Here is an 18,050-nt window from a genome sequence, read left to right as displayed (position 1 = left end):
AATCAGCACCCACATGGCAACAGTTACAATATCTGATTTAATAACCGTATTAGTTAAAAAAAAAAAAAACTTCCGTGGACCCACGTATTCCAATGTCAACGACTTAATACGCAAGAACCTGGAGGTGATCGCGCGACGCATGTAGAGCGATAAATGAAGCTAATTGCCATTGTTAATATTAAAACAAGAATATGTGACACTATTATTTAAAATGCCCCCTCTTCTTTTTGATCCTGGTTCAGGGTGCTCGACTTTGGATATAAAGCCTGCGGAGAGCTTCTGAAGATCATAAGCAGTTTTCAACCGAAAAGGCTTTGCTATTCAATTGCATCACAAGTTTATAAAAAACTTCAGTCATCATGAATTTCATGGTGAGTAAAAAAAATATTGAATATTACTTGTGGTTGAAGTTTTTTTTATTAATTATTTTAATCTTATTATTATTATCAACGCCATAAGCAGTGTTTTTTTATAATACATAATATAACTCTGTAAATAATTGAATATAGTATATTAAAAATATAATATTTGTGTGTGAAACTAAAAAAAAGATTACGTTTTTGATTACTTTGCATGTGAACTAGTATATTATTTGTAGATTTTAGTAATGAAGAGGCTTTTAATGGTTAATCTAGTATGTTTTTTTTCTTTTTGCGCACATTTGTTACAGAATCATAATTGAATTTAACAAAATGTTCATTTGCTGCAAAACAGCGATAATATCTCTATATACCAATTATTTTAATATTTATAAAAAAATTATAACATAAGCCTTGTTAAGTTATGATCATACAATTATATTTCATAATATGTAATTTTAAAACACGTCTGAGAAATATATAACTACTTGAAAAAAATACGACACCCAACAGGATTCAAACCTACACTCTCCGGTATTTGCGCCCATGTACCCTGATTACTAAGCTATACGTGTCTAAGTTATATATCAATTTTTATAAAACTCTCTGAAGCTCTATCTAAGTAGCGTTACATATTGGCAATCGGTTTTAATATTTTAAATCAAAGTATGTAGTAAATTACTTTAATTACTAACTGGTATTAGGATCACTCAAAATTTTTGTTAGGTATAACGTACTTGCACTAGCTAATAATTTAATAAACTATTTTTTTATTCAACGAATAATTCACAAGATTTGAAAATATTACATTCCTAAATCTTGTGAATTATTCCTTGAATAAAAAAATAGTAATAAGTATTCCAATTAATTTTTATATTTTAAATATTTGTAGGTATACTCCCCTTTTCCATAATATTTATTTTGATGAAATACCACAAAATCACTGTAACTAATATGTAATCAATATATTAATGTAGTAATATTTTTTTGAAGTTAAAGTATCTACCTGGATCATATTATTTTTTTTAAATATAAATATTTCATACAAACAAAGTAATGTTAAAGCATAATATTGTGTATTTTATCATACAGTTAAAACTGGATAGTAACTATAATTAAATTAAATTTAATTATTTGTAAGATACGTTAACACAAATCACAATTGTTCTTAAATTGAATAATATATTGTACTCATAAATAACGTTATATACAAAATTCACAAAGCGATGCATCATTTTATTGTTAAATTTTATGACATTATTTCACCAATATTTTTGTAAAACCTGTAGAAAATATTAGGAAATTTAATACACACATTAGATTGTGTAAAATATAATTATCCGTAACCGTCAAAATATAAAAAAATACGTAAAGAAAACACTCTCTAGCCATTTGCTAAAATGTATTATTATATGTATATGCTTAAGTCATGCGTTGGTAGTTACAAATAATTATTATCTGTTAGTATAATATTGCACCCATGCCAAATAGATTAAGTGGGTTTAATATTCAGGAGGTACAGAATGATACCGAATAATTACATTATGTTTCAATCAGCGTTATTCACATAGCATGCAACTGTTTTCGACATACTCATAGTTTGATGAAATCTAGTATATATTTACTGAAACACATACATCGATAAATAGTAATAAAAATTTAATTTATTATTATCATTTCTCTGAAATCTATATTTTCTATTTGTATGCATTTTCACATAACTGACAGATGCAATATCTTTTCTAGTTTTTCGCCACTTTCTTGTGCCTGGCCGCATTCGCGTCAGCCTCATGGGTTGGAGGAGATGATGGTCAATGGAGAGGAGAAGGACTCGCCGAGTCCCAGGACCATGGAGAATGGAACGGAAACTACTTGGGAAACATCTACGGAGGAGTCTACAGCCACGGAATCGAAGATGACGGTCAATATAGAGGAGAAGGTCTGGCCGAATCTCAAGATAACGGCGCATGGAACTACGGAGGAAACTACTTATACGGAGGTGCTTACGCTCATGGCGCTGCCCCAATCGGTCATGACGGTCGCGTTGTAGATACCCCTGAAGTCGCCCACGCTAAAGCCGCCCACTTCGCCGCCGTCGCTGCTGCCTCCCACGGAGCCCCAGTTGCCGCATGGGCCCCAGTCGCTTATGCCCCAGCTGCTTACCACGCATGGGGCCCAGCTGTCTATGGAGTTCCCCAGGTTCCCCAAGATACCCCTGAGGTCGCCCACGCTAAAGCTGCTCACTTCGCCGCCCATGCCGCTGCTGCCCACAGATGGTAATTCATATCTTGAAAGAACCCTGCATTTGACCCACCACCTGGTATTCGACTGATTTGATAGGACTTAAACTATCAAAGATATTATATGTATTATTCTTTTCTTCTTATCTTGACTAGTGTAAATACTATATTTCACTGCCAACTATAGATTTTCTTGATCTTGTATAATCATCTTGAGATTATTGTTACGTATTTTTATGTATATCTGTTATAATTATAATATATTAAACTTGTGATAAAGCAATACGAAATAAATCGAAAAAAAATATATAATAAAAAACTGTATTTTATTTAGCTGAGGAAAAAAAACTTCTAATTTTGTCTTTGAATATTAAATTGTCTTAAAAATATTTCGTTTCTTTGCAGTGAATGTTTGTTTTTCTCAATATTGACTGTAGTAATGAAAAAGGACGTAACCTTCAATTTTTTGAAAATAGGTTTTATTGGATAATAACGGTATACATAACTAAAAAATACGGGTTGTCTCTTAATAATGACATAAGCTGCAAATGCCGATTTATTATCTTAATTTAGATGGCAAAATTTTGGTTGGATTTTCTTTAATTAATTCAATAACTAATATCAGATTAGGAATATAAAAATAAAATTATTAATTATCATGCACTTCAAGGTTATGTCTATTTTACAACGTTTTTATTAGCTCGTATTCTTGTTTGTCCGGTAGTTATATGTCCAGTACAAATCTTGCAATCGATTTTTAACTAACTTCCCGACTAGTTAGACAGTTGAAACTTTTAGAATATATCAGAACACGATGCCAATGCATTCTTTTAATACTTTTCGCTATCTTTAAGCAGAATTGAATTCATTTTCAGTTAATTCTATTTTGTATGGAAATTTATTTCAGAGAAGACTATTATTGGTTACTAAGGGGATGATCCTAGCAAATAAATTATTAATACATGCGTTACTATGGAAATCAAAATGTCAAAATGACATTTCAGTATTCTATATTTATTTGTTTGTTTTTTATTTACTTCATATCAAGTACAAGTTTGAGCATACTGAGCATAATAATTCAACAGAAATTTTAAAAATGTTGTATATAAAAAGTTTTTTTTATCTTGTATTTATTTAATTTTAACCTTGACCGAAAAGCATAACAAAAACGTTTTTGTACCTCCTGTAAAATTTGATTTGTGTGGAATATGTTATTTTTTCCTTTCTATAGTCGATAAAACAGTAGTTTTTTTATATAATCAAGTGACAGAACGTTAGTAACTAAAGCTGCAGATCACGAGTACAAACTATGCGTCTATAAAACGGCTAACATTAATTTTTCGTGAAAACATATATTACAAAACCTTCGTATAAGATGGCAAAGATCTATATCGGATCATAGAGTCAGTTATTAAAATATCACCATTTTCTATCCTAAAGGGATAGTATAGGCTTTTACAGGATGGAGGTTGTATTGATTGTATTTTGTTTTATTTTGTTTTATTTGAAAATGATATTAGCCACATGCACAACATATTAGGCTCATACTATGGGTCCAAACACACATTGAAAAACCGCATGTGATGTTTCCAGATCCGAGATTCAAACCCGGGACCAGTCTCATTATAATTCCGCACGTTACCGCTCACCCATTATTGACAAAAATTTTAAATAAAATAAGTATTTAATTTAAATTACAACGTTATATTCTTTTAAAAATGGCAAATTATTATTAAAGAAATATTGAACCAATTAACCATAGATTTAAATAGATTATTAAGCAATACAAAAAAGAAGCAATGAATTTCTGATTCATTTGGAATACAATTAATTGCCGTCAATGTATTAATGTTGAAGAAAAAATATTCACTGTTTCAATTTCCCTAAAGGCCTAAAACATCGATTTACCTTTACATAAATATTTTTTTGGTCTATAGTTTTTCTTAAATTGTCTTCTTTTAAGCGAATATTATCTATCATTTTTTTTATTTATGATTTTAAAATTCAATTAAACCATGCTTAATCTAAGCCATAGTAGATAATAGTCAGACAATATTCATTTATCTATGTAATATCTAAAAGTATGCCATTAAACCATACATAATTTTAGATATTTTATAGATACAAGAATATTTTTTAATCGATTATGGTTTGTAAGCAACACCTTCTGTAATTTATGTATTCCTAATTCAGAAAAAAGAAATGAGTTTGACTGAAAAAGTGTGCACTATTTTTGTCGGATCACCCATACATACCATATCAAAACTATTATGGTTTGTAATTAACTATTTTTTTTATTCAACGAATAATTCACAAGATTTAAGAATGTAATATTCTAAGTATTGAGTATACTATGGTTTGGTTTAGGCAGAGTTCAATTTAATTTTAAAAACTAACCAGCACCATCTACAAATTGAATTCTTAGTTCAATGAACATAAATAACTATGACTGACAAAGTTTAGTGTGCACTATTTATTTCGAATATTAACAGCATACCTTCACACCTCGCCAATGAGAGATGGAGTCTAAATGCATGAAATTTATACAAAAAAGGGCCTCGGCTTTATTGATTTAAAGCCCTTAAATGCGTATTGTACTACGTATAGTAAAAACTTTATTGCCGTTTGTTTTAATTAGTTAAGTTACCATACATTTTATTTCCAATGGTATATAAAAGTATAAAATCATGCATTTTAGGTGTAAGTAAGCTACAACTGACTTCGCCATTGTAGTTTCATTCGAAGAGATATTCTCACTTTTACTATGACATTTCACTACATATAAATCACATAAGATAAAGATTATTTGATCTGGATTCTGGAAAAGAAAAAAACCAATACTTGACTATAGTGCAAATAAAATAAGTTCTAAAAACCCTGCATAAATTATAACTAATTATGAAGTAAGTAGTATAGAATGCAAATATAATCCCACATTTAAAAGGTTAATTGACCCTTTAAATATTCTGCCAACTAAAAATGTCGATCGACAATTATTGGCAAGCTTCCTTGCGTAGTATGTTGACATTATAATAATTGATTGTATGTAAGATTAAAGGATACAGGTCTATATAAAGGTATTCCAAAACTAGGACGTCTTTTTATGCTTAGCGTAGGCGAACCAATCAGTGTACCTTGACAATATTCAAATCTAAAACTCTGTCAAGTGTTAGTCATTTTGGTATGGTGGATTTATGGTAATCAGATGTCACATTAATCAAAATAGTTTATTTATTCAGGCTTTTAAAATCTTAAATAATATACATCGGTATTGTTCAATATTTTATTGTTTTTTTTTATTCAATTTGGATCAAGATTATTGTCAAAAAAGATTGATTTGTTTTAGTAAATGTTAATTCACTCTTGCACTTGATTTTTTACAAATAATTTTGTGGATTTAGACCACCTGTGATTATATAATGTCTTACAATAAAAATAAAACAATATTAACACTCTAAAATGTTGGTATATTATTGAAATAATTTCATTTATATCTATCGATGAAAAGATCACATGAAAAAACGATTTTAAACAAACATTAGTCAATCAATTTTATACAATAATGATCGCAGAATAAATAAAATAATCATTAAGATACTTACAGTTAAAATGAGTATCAATAATAGTATTAACTCAGTCAAAAACCAGTGTACATTCATTTTTAATTGTAAATGCGCCAACTTAGTATTATATTAAGAATTTTATTGTAAGTGATATTTGAGGTAGGCAGTGGATTAATCCTAGTATGACGTACTACACCCACTGTCTTATAAAAACCCCTTGCGGGTCAAGGGTTTGGAGGAGGTTTTTCACTTGTAGGGTGATATTTACCGTACCAAGGATTTATGTCGGAGGGTTTGTTATCACTTTAATTGAAAGCACTGATTTGGGAAAATTAGATATTAAGTATATTTGACTTTCCATGTGAGATATAAGATATATCCTATATTTTTTAATAAACTATTTTTTTGTTCAACGAGTAAGACAAAAAATTTCAGAATGCTACATTCTATATATTGAATATACATAATTTAAAAACATGTCATGCATATATATACACTATAAAAAATCATTTTGTAGAAAAAAATACGACACCCGACGGGGCTTGAACTCGATTCGCGCCAGTATTTTTTTCCAAATAAACTACGGGCATCTCAGTTAATTACGACATACTATATACTTTACCCACGGTGATCGCGCGGCTTAAGCATTGGACTATCACGCCGTGGGTCCCAGGTTCAAATCCTGCGTCTGGCTAGTACACATATTGTTTTTCAATTTGTTTCTGTCAGGGTATGGACCTAATACGTTGAGCAAGTGGCTGACATACATTTCTCGTAAATAACAAAATCTGTTAATACAAACGTCTACTCTGTGGAGGCCCATACGATCCTATTAGGATCGGACATGGTCGAAATATATATATATATATATATACTTTAGAGGTAAGTGACCTAAAGACTGGTCGACGAAATAATTTTGAAGTTCTGCAAAAGTACTGTATAACGCAATGCACAAAACCAATATTTAAATTCGAATATACTAATTTTCACATATGATGAATTTTATAAATTCTAAATCCAACACGTTTACAACATGACGCAGGGGAAAAACAAAAAGAAATTTTTGTAACAGTTTTAACAATATTTATACAAAAATAGGGTAATTAGACGAGTAAACAGAAACATCCTAAAATAATACAATATGAAAGTACATAATGAGTCAAGTAGATTCAATATTTTTTAAACAACACTTACACTCATTCTCACGCAAGTGGATTATTATCAATATTCAAAGCAATCCGGTTTAATACATTCATTACCCTCCCAATTGTGATTACCGATGAAAAGTTAGTTCTGCACCTTGGTGAAAGAAATAACTGATGCTCCTGATTTCTAAAATAGTAATGGCAGAGTTTTACATTTACACCGCGTGGTATCAGCTTGAAAAACCTTTTATCCAGTAGAATGATGATTTCCCATAACACTTTATTATTTTTAAAAACAATTGACAATATTGTGTAGCTAAGAGCATTATGATCAGTCATAATAATATTTAATTGTAAGTATAAATGACAAGTAGTATTTTGACATATTAAGTAACAAAATTGAAAAACAAAACCAATATCCGCATTCATATACTTATTTTATTTCCTACACATTATCCATTAAATCTATAAATTTTGTTTATACTCATTTAGATACATTGGAATATGTTATCTAATTTATTGATATTAGTAATATTTTTACCATATCCGCTTTTTGAAATAGTATATTATACAATTAGTCTCGTATTGTATACTAATAATATATATGCAGCGTTTAACGGTAATATACTACATATTAATGACAAAGGGTGTGTTTGTTATTAACGAATGGCATGCGGTGACGTTAGCTTGAAGAGATACTGTTAAAAATACTTATTTTAGGAATTGTTACGCGATCAACATATCAATATGGCCGAGAAAATTAATAAAAATATAGTTGAATATCGTTAGATTACTGCCAAAAGTTGTTATGTCTTGAAATCATATTATAGGGTAATTAAAATTTGATGTTTGACATCACCTCTAAAATCAGTCATAGTTCTAACTTCTTTGTGGTTTATGTGCATGTTCTAGAAATATCGGACGACTTTGATTTTTTTTTCTAGCATACATATTTATATATACATAATCCGCACCCCACGATATGGCAAATTGAAAAGACAAAATAAAATAAATATCATTAGTGAATTAGTATTTTTTCATGAAAACATAAAAATTGGCAATCAAAATTGTCAAACATTCAATCGTCTTAGATCTCTAGAAAAGTATGTATTTCAGATTTGTTTTCGTGGTACAAAGAAATATATCCAGTAGACTTCATTATCTACATCAGGGTTTCCCAAACTATGTTCCGCTGAACCTGAATAGGTGTATCGCGACCATTTGGAAAGGTTTTATACACTGCAACACATTTAAAGATCTTCTACGAAGTAGAAGTAAAATAAGTAAAACTGAAATAATTAAAGAATCTACTTCATATTGAAAGGCGAGGGATGATCAATCTCCACTGATTTGTATGACGTCAAGTATCTAGATGGGTCATGGGTTCCACAAGGGGGCGGGACTGACAGGCTTCTAGTCTGGGAACCTGGGCTTACGGGAGGCCCGGCGTGAGAGATCGACCAGCCAAGTGAGATAAAAACACGACATTTCCATAATTGTGCATATCAAACATAAAAGTGGGTGTATTAAAAATATAAAAAATCGCTAAAAATACCCTTAATTTTATCTCGAACACCATTTGGAATATGCAACTGTAGATCGTCACATTGCCTTTAACCTTAAAGATAAGTAGGGGGGGGCGCTTCGGGATGTAGAGGCCATGATCTAGGTACAGGCGGAGGAACATCTTTTCTCACACCGTGCGCATGGGTGGGTATGTTGTTTTTAACTGACCGGCTGATAAGTCTTGTCAGTTTAACGACAGTTGCCATAATTGGCAGAAGGGTTAGCTGCGCTAATAAATAACCTACAAAATAAACTAAGTGTTCCGTTAAAATTTCCGGGTTTTTGAAGTGTTCCATTGCAGAAAAAGTTTGGGAAACCCTGATCTAAATCAATATTTAATGTTTAATGTAATCAATATTGTTTGCGAAAAAATTATGTAGTTCATTTGAATTGATTTCACCTGTATTCAATTTGTTACTGTTCTAGTAATGACACTTTATTTGAGTTACATAATTTATTGTATTCAATACACTCACTAAATATAATAATGAAAAATTGTGTGGTTAGACGGGTTTAACGTATTCACAAATTGACACAATGCACAATGTGGTACGAATATTTCATCAATCTAAAATTGTTTTAAAAATTAAGCCTTAAAGTAATACGCAACAGAAACTTTGACTAAATAAATAATACTCAGGTAGGAAGCAGACTCACTCACTCAGGTAATGCTTGAGATTTTTTTTTGAGTAATGCAGAGTAATTTTAGCTTTAAGGGGGAGAGGCATGCCAGCAGAGAACCTAGCGGAAAAATACGAAGCTTGCAATTTAACATTTTTTTTTTGATAATTTACAATTTCAACTGTATTAATGATAAATGTGTATCTGAAAACATTAAAAAGGTTTTTTGATTGTAAAAAATAATAATAAAATGTGAATTCGTTGCAGGGTCATATCCATGGCCCCCATATCCTGAAGCGGGCCCCAGGGATAGGATTTTTGGCGGGGCCCCCTACCTATCACTTAGGATAAAGGCAGTATATTTATTGTTTTTGTATTTTTTAATACATCCATTTGAATTATGGAGTAGTCGAGTATTGATACACAAATAAAAATTGTATCGTACAACCACATAAACAATAATGCAGGCGACTTTTTTTACTAGTACCTAAAGCATATTTGTGATGAGTGTTTATCTCAATTATCTAGTTGATTAGCCTTGCTGGGCCCCCAGGCTAGGGCACTGTCATCTCCCCCCTTGTGGGGGCCATGATCACATCTTAATATTACATTATATATTATGGTCATATTTATTATTTAAATTTAGTTTATTAAGTTTAAAATTTTTGACCGTTAAGATTTTTGACTAATTCATTGTTTTAATATTTTTTATATTTATTTTAAAAAACATCGATTTTTATAAAAATATAAATGTGTAGGTATAACTTGAAATCTTTTTTATTTATATCAAATTGAGTTTCAATATTGGGACCATACCTAAAATAAACTAATAGAATGTGCTAACCATAGATGTAATGGTATGCGATAATTGGGCAATTCGCTGACTATCGCGTTGCTGCAATCTCGTAGCGTTTGCTGACATGGCCTGGGGTTGTTGACCTTCGCATACTAAAAAAATGATGTCCAACCGAGAATAGAACTTTGGATGAAAAAATCTATGGTCTGATAGTCAAGCCTTTAATCCATTAATCCGGGAGAAAAATAATTATCGGACGTAAAAATAATATACTTATAATATTATAATAGATGCAATGGTGTAGTCTTCAGAAGCAAGACTTGTTACATATGGTGAGTCACAAAAAACAAAAATCTCAAGGACAAATCATAAATTAAACTATTTACAAAAAAAACTAGATTATCTCAAGCTTTTGTTTAAGTGTGTTAGTATAAAATTCAATGTACTCGGGTAGAGTTTATCTATGTGTATGTGAATCTTAAATTCAATTAAGTATTTATACTTATAGACAGATGGTTGTATTTTTTAGTTTTAGTTGTTTTAAGGTGATTAAAATCTAATTAACTTACGAAAGTAGGCTTTAAATTCATTATGGAGTATATAGTTGACTTATACAAGACCACCCTTAGGTAAAAAGTTAATATCAATATAAGAGTAGACACGTCAGAACTGTCAGATCTAGAAGCTTTTTTTTATCAAGGCGAATAATTTTAAATGATAATATTTTGTCGCAGCTGTTATGACGTGCTCGACAACGGAAATCCTTACCAACGACCTCCGTTCCTTGACGTGATCAAATGCAAGGTGATTATCACTAATAAAACTTGAGTTGTGTATCAATTTTTAGTTACTTCAGTTGTATAATACTGTGCTGATTGCTGATAGTTTAAAGAGCTTACATCAACTAGTAGAAAAGTTTAATGAGGTCAGTAATTCTTATGGTTTAAAAATGAACGTCAAGAAAACAAAACTATTACTAGTATCAAAAATAGCGACACCAAACACCAACACAAATTTTGTCATTAACAACGAACCAATCGAACGTGTGACCCATTATAAATATTTAGGTACATAAGTCAATGAGAAATGGGACCAGTCTCAGGAAATAAAAACTTTAATTGAAATTGCAAGGAGCGCCTTTCTCAAAATGAGACGCCTCCATAGCAATCGAGACCTAGGTCTGAGACTGCATATGGTACGTTGTTATGTTCTCTCAATTCTTTTCTATGGTATGAAAGTATGGACGCTAAACAAAGAGATGTCACGAAGACTTGAAGCTTTCGAGATGTGGCTGTATAGACGCATCCTCAAAATTCCTTGGACTGACCGGGTGACAAATGTTGAAGTTTTCAATCAAATGGGGAAGGACCGAGAAGTTCTACGTAGTATCAGAACCAGGAAACTACAGTACCTCAGCCACATTATGAGAGGACAAAAGTACAGCATTCCCCAACTTGTCATTCAAGGAAAGATCAACGTAGCAAAAGTAGCAGAGGACGGCGCCGCATTTCGTGGCTTAAGAACCTCCGTGATTGGTACGAGTGCAGCTCCACTGAACTGTTCCGGGTAGCAGACGACAAAGATAAGATCTCCTTGATGGTGGCCGACCTTCTCTAGGGGATGGCACAATAAGAAGTTGTATAATGGTTATAAAGGGTAAATAACAGTTCGATCCACAGTAAAACAATTCTTAAAATAGACCTGAGAGATTTTAGTCGAGTTAAATGATATTTGCAGCGGTTTGTAATAGTATATAATATATTAAATATTTACTAAATAAGATTAATATTCGTTATAAGTATTTCCGGTATATGCATCTAGTAACATTGCTGAATAGTAAATAGGGATGATATATTGAGGCTTATCAATGATACAACATTAAGTACAAGTCACTCTTGCAATAATCAAAACCATACCTATCAAATTACAATACATAATTAACAATACATAATTTATTATGGCATACATGGCGTAGTCACGATACAGCGCATTGTTTTAAAATGAAAATGATTGATCTAAATACATTTTACTAACGACTGGAGACATTATAGGATAAGAGGCATACTACACAACACGGCTAAAATTATTCTTCTTCTTCTTCGATGGCGCTACAGCTCACGTCGAGCCCTGGCCTCTTCCACCGTCGTCCTACAGCCGGAACGGTCCTCCGCACGTCTTTTCCAGTTCATGATTTTTAGCAGCTGGTTGGCATCTTTTGTAATGTTATAACCCTATCGGGTACGTGGCTTTTCCACTGGCCTTTCCCCCCTGTGTTTCCTTCGAGAATCTTCTTCGGTATCCGTGACTCAGGCATGCGCTGGACATGGCCTGCCCAGTTTAGTCTCTGGAGTTATATGAAGGTGGAGAGTTTTGAATCTTGGTATAAGCGGTATAGTTTCGTGTTGTACCTAATTCTCTACTCCCCACCATCATTCAAGGGCCCGTATATCCGCCTCAGGATCTTTGTCTCAAAGCAGTCCACCATTTCATCTGCTTTCACATTTAGCATCCATGACTCGCACCCGTATGCAACGACTGTGCGTACGTCAGTTTTATAGAGCCGGGTCTTAGTTTTTCTATGGACATTCGGCTAAAATTATACTTTCTCTAAATATAATATAGATTATACTACTGATATTTCTATGTCAATTGATTACCATATCGTATCGTGTTTGTTTATGAGGTTTTCGATGTCTTAAATTGTACCCTTTTAGAAACAAATACTGTTTATTTAAAAAAAACAAATTGAAATTTATATTCACATACCTACTTACGCCGCGCACTACTTTATAGCGAAAGGAATATAACTTTCTACAGTAAGGGCTCTAAACATATAAGTCGCTGCACAAACTTATGATGCTTGACATATTGAGATATTCGCAAAATATTTTTATTACTAATAATTTTTTTGGAGTTAATAAAATAGTATACAGTAATACCTTTTAAGACTCACGTGTGTGTTGTGGAGTCCTTCATTCGGGTAGGTACTTCGATTTATTGGTGAGTGGGAATGGGCACAAATATAAAAACGGACTTACTTACTTAGGGTATGTGCTTATTCATTTGGGCCACCTAGACGGTTTTTAGCGTCTATCCCCTTTATATGAAGTATCTATCTGGAGTGAAGCATGATTGGAGTGAGAGGACCCGGTTTCGGTGGCTTCGCGTCCGACCGAGACCAGGTTTAGGATCTGGGTGAAGGAATCTCTAGTAAGTATATTTAAAAGTGTTTCTTATAAAAAATAATAAAAAATAATATAATATAATAATAATAATAAAAACGGATAACACAGATGTTTATTTTATAATTCCGCGCAGAATTATGTTTTATTACACTTAAGCATGGACAAGCATCGGTCTTATTACAATTACAATTAAAGAGGTCTTATATTAGGCACTATACTGACATTTTTTTTTGTGGTGATTTATTTAGGTACCTTGCGGTGTTTACGTTGTATTAGGTTTCAAGGGTTACTTATTTTTTATTTCGCTCTTGCGTGGTAGGGGTTATACGATTATTTATTAACACGGGACCACTACAAGGGATATACTGATTTGTAAAATCGAGACTGGTGGAGTTTACTTTTTTCTAGGCGACCCTCTCCGCAAAGACAAAGGGGGCGCGGGAGACGTGTCTCTTGGCTTCGCGGGCAAAATCGTACTGTTCAGGGGTGACTGATTTTTCAAAAAGCATCTTCCCGCTCGTAAGATGCGGGAAAAGGGCTGGCGGGGTACTTCCTACATTTCGTACAAATGTAAACAGCGATCGCCTCGGTGACTTCAACGGTAAATTTTATGCTTTCTTCATCGGGATCGGATGTATTTTTAGCGAGAAGGGCAAACAAGTAGTTTGCTTTATATCAGGGGACGCTGAGGAACCTCATGTTTGTTATCGAAATATTTATTTTATAATATTTATCGGGGGTTGCAAACTTGCAGGGCATATTGTAGTGATTTGATGGGACGGTCGTCATTGTTTTATGTAAGGTTTCTGATATGGGATTGGAGACGTCTCTTCGCGAGGGGTTGTATTTGGTATCAATACACATAAAAATCTTTGTCACCTTGTGAATCATCCCAGGTCATGCCGTAATCCCAAAACCCAACATTCTATGGACGCCGGTTGACTTGAACAACAGATAAGCCAGCTTGAAATTATCTTAAGGTATCCTTAGCATGTAGCCAACCCAGGTTTAATGTCCCTTCTTTACTCTCAATGTGATAAAAGAATGTATAGTCTGTTATCTAACCTACTCGTTACACTTAAAGTCATATTATCGCACACATATAATTCGTCACAAACATCCAGTGACGTCCCGTGGGGGTAGGCATATTGAGCGTCGCTTGGGGCGGCAGTTACTCGAAAGACGGCAAACCGAGGAGAATCATTATCTATATTACATAGAAATAGGTACCTAAACTTAGTAATAACAGAAATATCTTTCTATTACAAAATTTAGCCTACTGCTTGGAAACAAACTGTATTAATTAACATATTAAGAGGTTTAACAGGATTGTACCTAACTTTTTTGATAGGTTTGCAATGTTTAGTTTACTTCCGTTATCCTTGGAGGTCACGTCCTTGATGACCAGCAATGACACGTGCAGATTTGCGAATTATACTTGAATTATAGGCAGGTACATAAGTACTTACTAATTAATTTATCCAAATATTTTCATTTCATTTGCAAGTTTAAAAGCTTTCAGGTGTATTTTTAAATGTATCTGAAACCATGGGCTCGCAATATTATCTATTGAAGTAGAGATGGCATTTGAATTAGATTTAGTGGTATATATTTTGTTGGTAATGTAGCCAAACAACACATTTATTAGATATTTGAGTCATGAAAAGATGATAAAAAATACTGTATACAAAATGGAGTGACATTTTGGCACTGCCTTGGGGCTTCATTTTGTCTAGGTCACTGCAAACATCTATTCTCAAAGCTCAGTATACAGTTGTGTCGAACCTTCGTAAGGTGCTAAGACTCGCACTGTAAAACTGCATTATCAGAATGCAATCGTCGAATTCAATACAGTACTAATGAACACAGATAATTTAAAAAAAAATTAAAATTTTTGAAAGGAAGGGCTGAAAAGGTCTTTCGAATTTTGAAGATTTTTTTCTGTGCCAAGAGTATCCTATTTCGTACCAACTTACATCACTGACAACTATTGTTCCTATTTCGTACCAACTTACATCACTGACAACTATTGTTATCGTAGTAGATTTATGGGTTTCCACCGTGTCTCCTTCTTCCTTCTTTAATCGACGTTTTGGGCATGTTGCAGAGGCCATTATCAAGAGATGATATATCTCTCTATCTATCATCTCTCGATAATGGCATCTGCAACGAGCCCGAAACGACGATTAAAGAAAGAAAAAGGACACACGGTGGAAACTCAAAAATCTACTACGATAAAAAAACAACCGTGAAAGCCTCCAACATTATAAAACAACTATTGAAAAAAAAAATATGAACGATTGAAAGTATTTTAGGAAAGTACTATATATTATTATATCCCATTAAACATTTAATCTAGAAAATTAATTAACTATTAATATATCCTAAGAAAATATTAAAAATATTGTAGGTCGATTGCAATGCGTGGTACGGGTTTGTATCACTACGTTTGCAGAATATGTCAAAGACTTAAACGTGAATTTGCAATATGCACCCGTATTTCTATGAAGGTAAAATTTATTTTCCAACCACATATTATCTTCAATGTACGGTGTAAATAATTTCTTAATATATATTACTAATCTATCTCCCCGGCAGATAATAATGGTGTTTAATACGTCATATTATTATGATTGTAAAATCTTGTCTTATTCGTGCGGACAGTGTCTTGTCATTTTGTTGTTCAATTATTTATATTTTTAAACTATAGTAAGTATATTTTAAAATAAATAATTTTACTCAACAATTATAAAAAAACGCGTTCCTGAACATAAATGTTCACTACCAACTGATTGGCAGGCATGGTGTATAAATTAATAATAATACTAAATCAAGTATTTTGTTAGGTTTGTATCTTGTCCGTGCATCGAGTTTTATTCATATTATTGTAGCCAAGAAGATTTTATTCTGAAAAACACTATTCTTAAGGCGAAGTCTTCAATGAGCCTTTTTAAAGAGGCACCTAGCGGAAAAATACGAAGCTTGCAATTTGAGACATTTTTTTTGATAATTTACAATTTTAACTGTATTAATGAATAAATATGTATATGAAAACATTAAAAAGAAAAATATTTTTTATTTTAAGTCAAAGATAAACTAACAATTGTAAAAAATGTAATAAAATGTGAATTAGTTGAATCGGACCGCACCCTATTATTACATATATTTTATGGTCATATTTATTATTAAAATTTAGTTTATTAAGTTTTCTAAGCATCACCTACGAGATTTTTGACTAATTCATAGTTTTAAAATTTTTTATATCTATTTTAAAAAACATCGATTTTTATAAAAAATATAAATGTGTATAACTTGAAATCCTTTTTATTTACATTATTTTTAATTAATTATTTATTAAATTTAGTTTATCTTTGACTAAAAATTAAAAAAATATTTTTCTTTTTAATGTTTTCAGATACATATTTATTCATTAATACAGTTGAAATTGTAAATTATCAAAAAAATGTCTCAAATTGCAAGCTTCGTATTTTTCCGCTAGGTGCCTCTTTAAAAAGTGAAGACTTCGCCTTAAATAAATAAAAAATAACATATTAACATTGTATTAATACTATCGACAGAGGGTACTTCATATAATTTGAATATAAATCCATTAGAATATTAATATTGATTTGAAAATATATCCAAATACTCAGCATAAAGAAAAATGTTTTACGATTGTAACACGAATAAAAGACAATTTTTTATAATATTGTGACTCTAGTAAATAAATCCCAGATCGTGAAATTCTTATGTTACACTACAAAGAAATCGCCAATTCAAAACGAGTCGCGGCTAATTTAATTATTTGTCCTAATAACCATTCTTATAGTTTTATTTTTTATGTCATTCAGTATAATGATTTATTTGAACATGAAACTATTAAAGGTCATAGTAAAAATGTACTCACATGAAACAATTAGAGCTTAATAATAAAGATCAGTAGAATAAGTATTAACGTCATGAAAAACGTGAAACTACAAGTTACTTGAATAAACAATATCGGTCAATTAAAAAAATATGCTGACAAAATGACAGTCACAAACAGCGATCAATCTTGTTGCCATAAATTATGTAAATGAGAAACATAAAAAAACATTCGCACACTATTTAGATTTATTTGTTAACAGGCTGACAATAAGTTGTGATTTTAATGGGACAGGGCGGTTTTACAATTATTATATTGTGCCTCGGACATTGCATATTATATCGGTGGCTAAGAGTCCTTTTTGTAGTAAGGCGATGGGGAACTAAATACAAATTAGGACAGTCATTCGTACGGGTTTTGAAGTCGAATTTTATTTCATCCTTAATATTAATTTTACTGGTACTATTCACAAGATATAAAAGTTTTAAATTTTACTTATTTAAATATAGGTATATTTTACTGAAATGATAACATAATATTTAAGAGATGCAGATAAATAAATAAGAAACAACAGGATAAGATGCAGTTAAAATGGACAATCATCATTTTTGCAGTGGTAATTTTGGACTTAAATAACAATTTTTGTTTTAATTTTTTTTTCTGATCACAAGAATATCAACTTCTATTTATAATAATACTCTTATATGTAT

The 18,050-nt window shown here is 31.7% G+C and overlaps 1 protein-coding gene across 1 annotated transcript; it reads left to right on the top strand.

Moving 5' to 3' along the window:
- The first annotated feature begins 288 nt into the window (after nucleotides 1-288).
- On the top strand, nucleotides 289-2,912 carry LOC147069536 (uncharacterized). The gene is made up of 2 exons (XM_085950248.1): nucleotides 289-371; nucleotides 2,106-2,912. The coding sequence occupies exons 1-2, from the start codon at nucleotides 360-362 to the stop codon at nucleotides 2,637-2,639; spliced, it is 546 nt and encodes a 181-aa protein (XP_085806374.1). The 5' UTR covers nucleotides 289-359; the 3' UTR covers nucleotides 2,640-2,912.
- The last annotated feature ends 15,138 nt before the right edge of the window (nucleotides 2,913-18,050 follow it).

The sequence above is a fragment of the Rhyacophila brunnea genome, unplaced genomic scaffold (assembly GCF_057557595.1).
Source record: "Rhyacophila brunnea isolate RB1 unplaced genomic scaffold, BYU_Rbru_1.0 scaffold_23, whole genome shotgun sequence".
Taxonomy (NCBI): Eukaryota; Metazoa; Arthropoda; class Insecta; order Trichoptera; family Rhyacophilidae; genus Rhyacophila; species Rhyacophila brunnea.
Note: the sequence above shows the minus strand (reverse complement) of the source record. Positions and strands in the feature narration are given on the sequence as shown.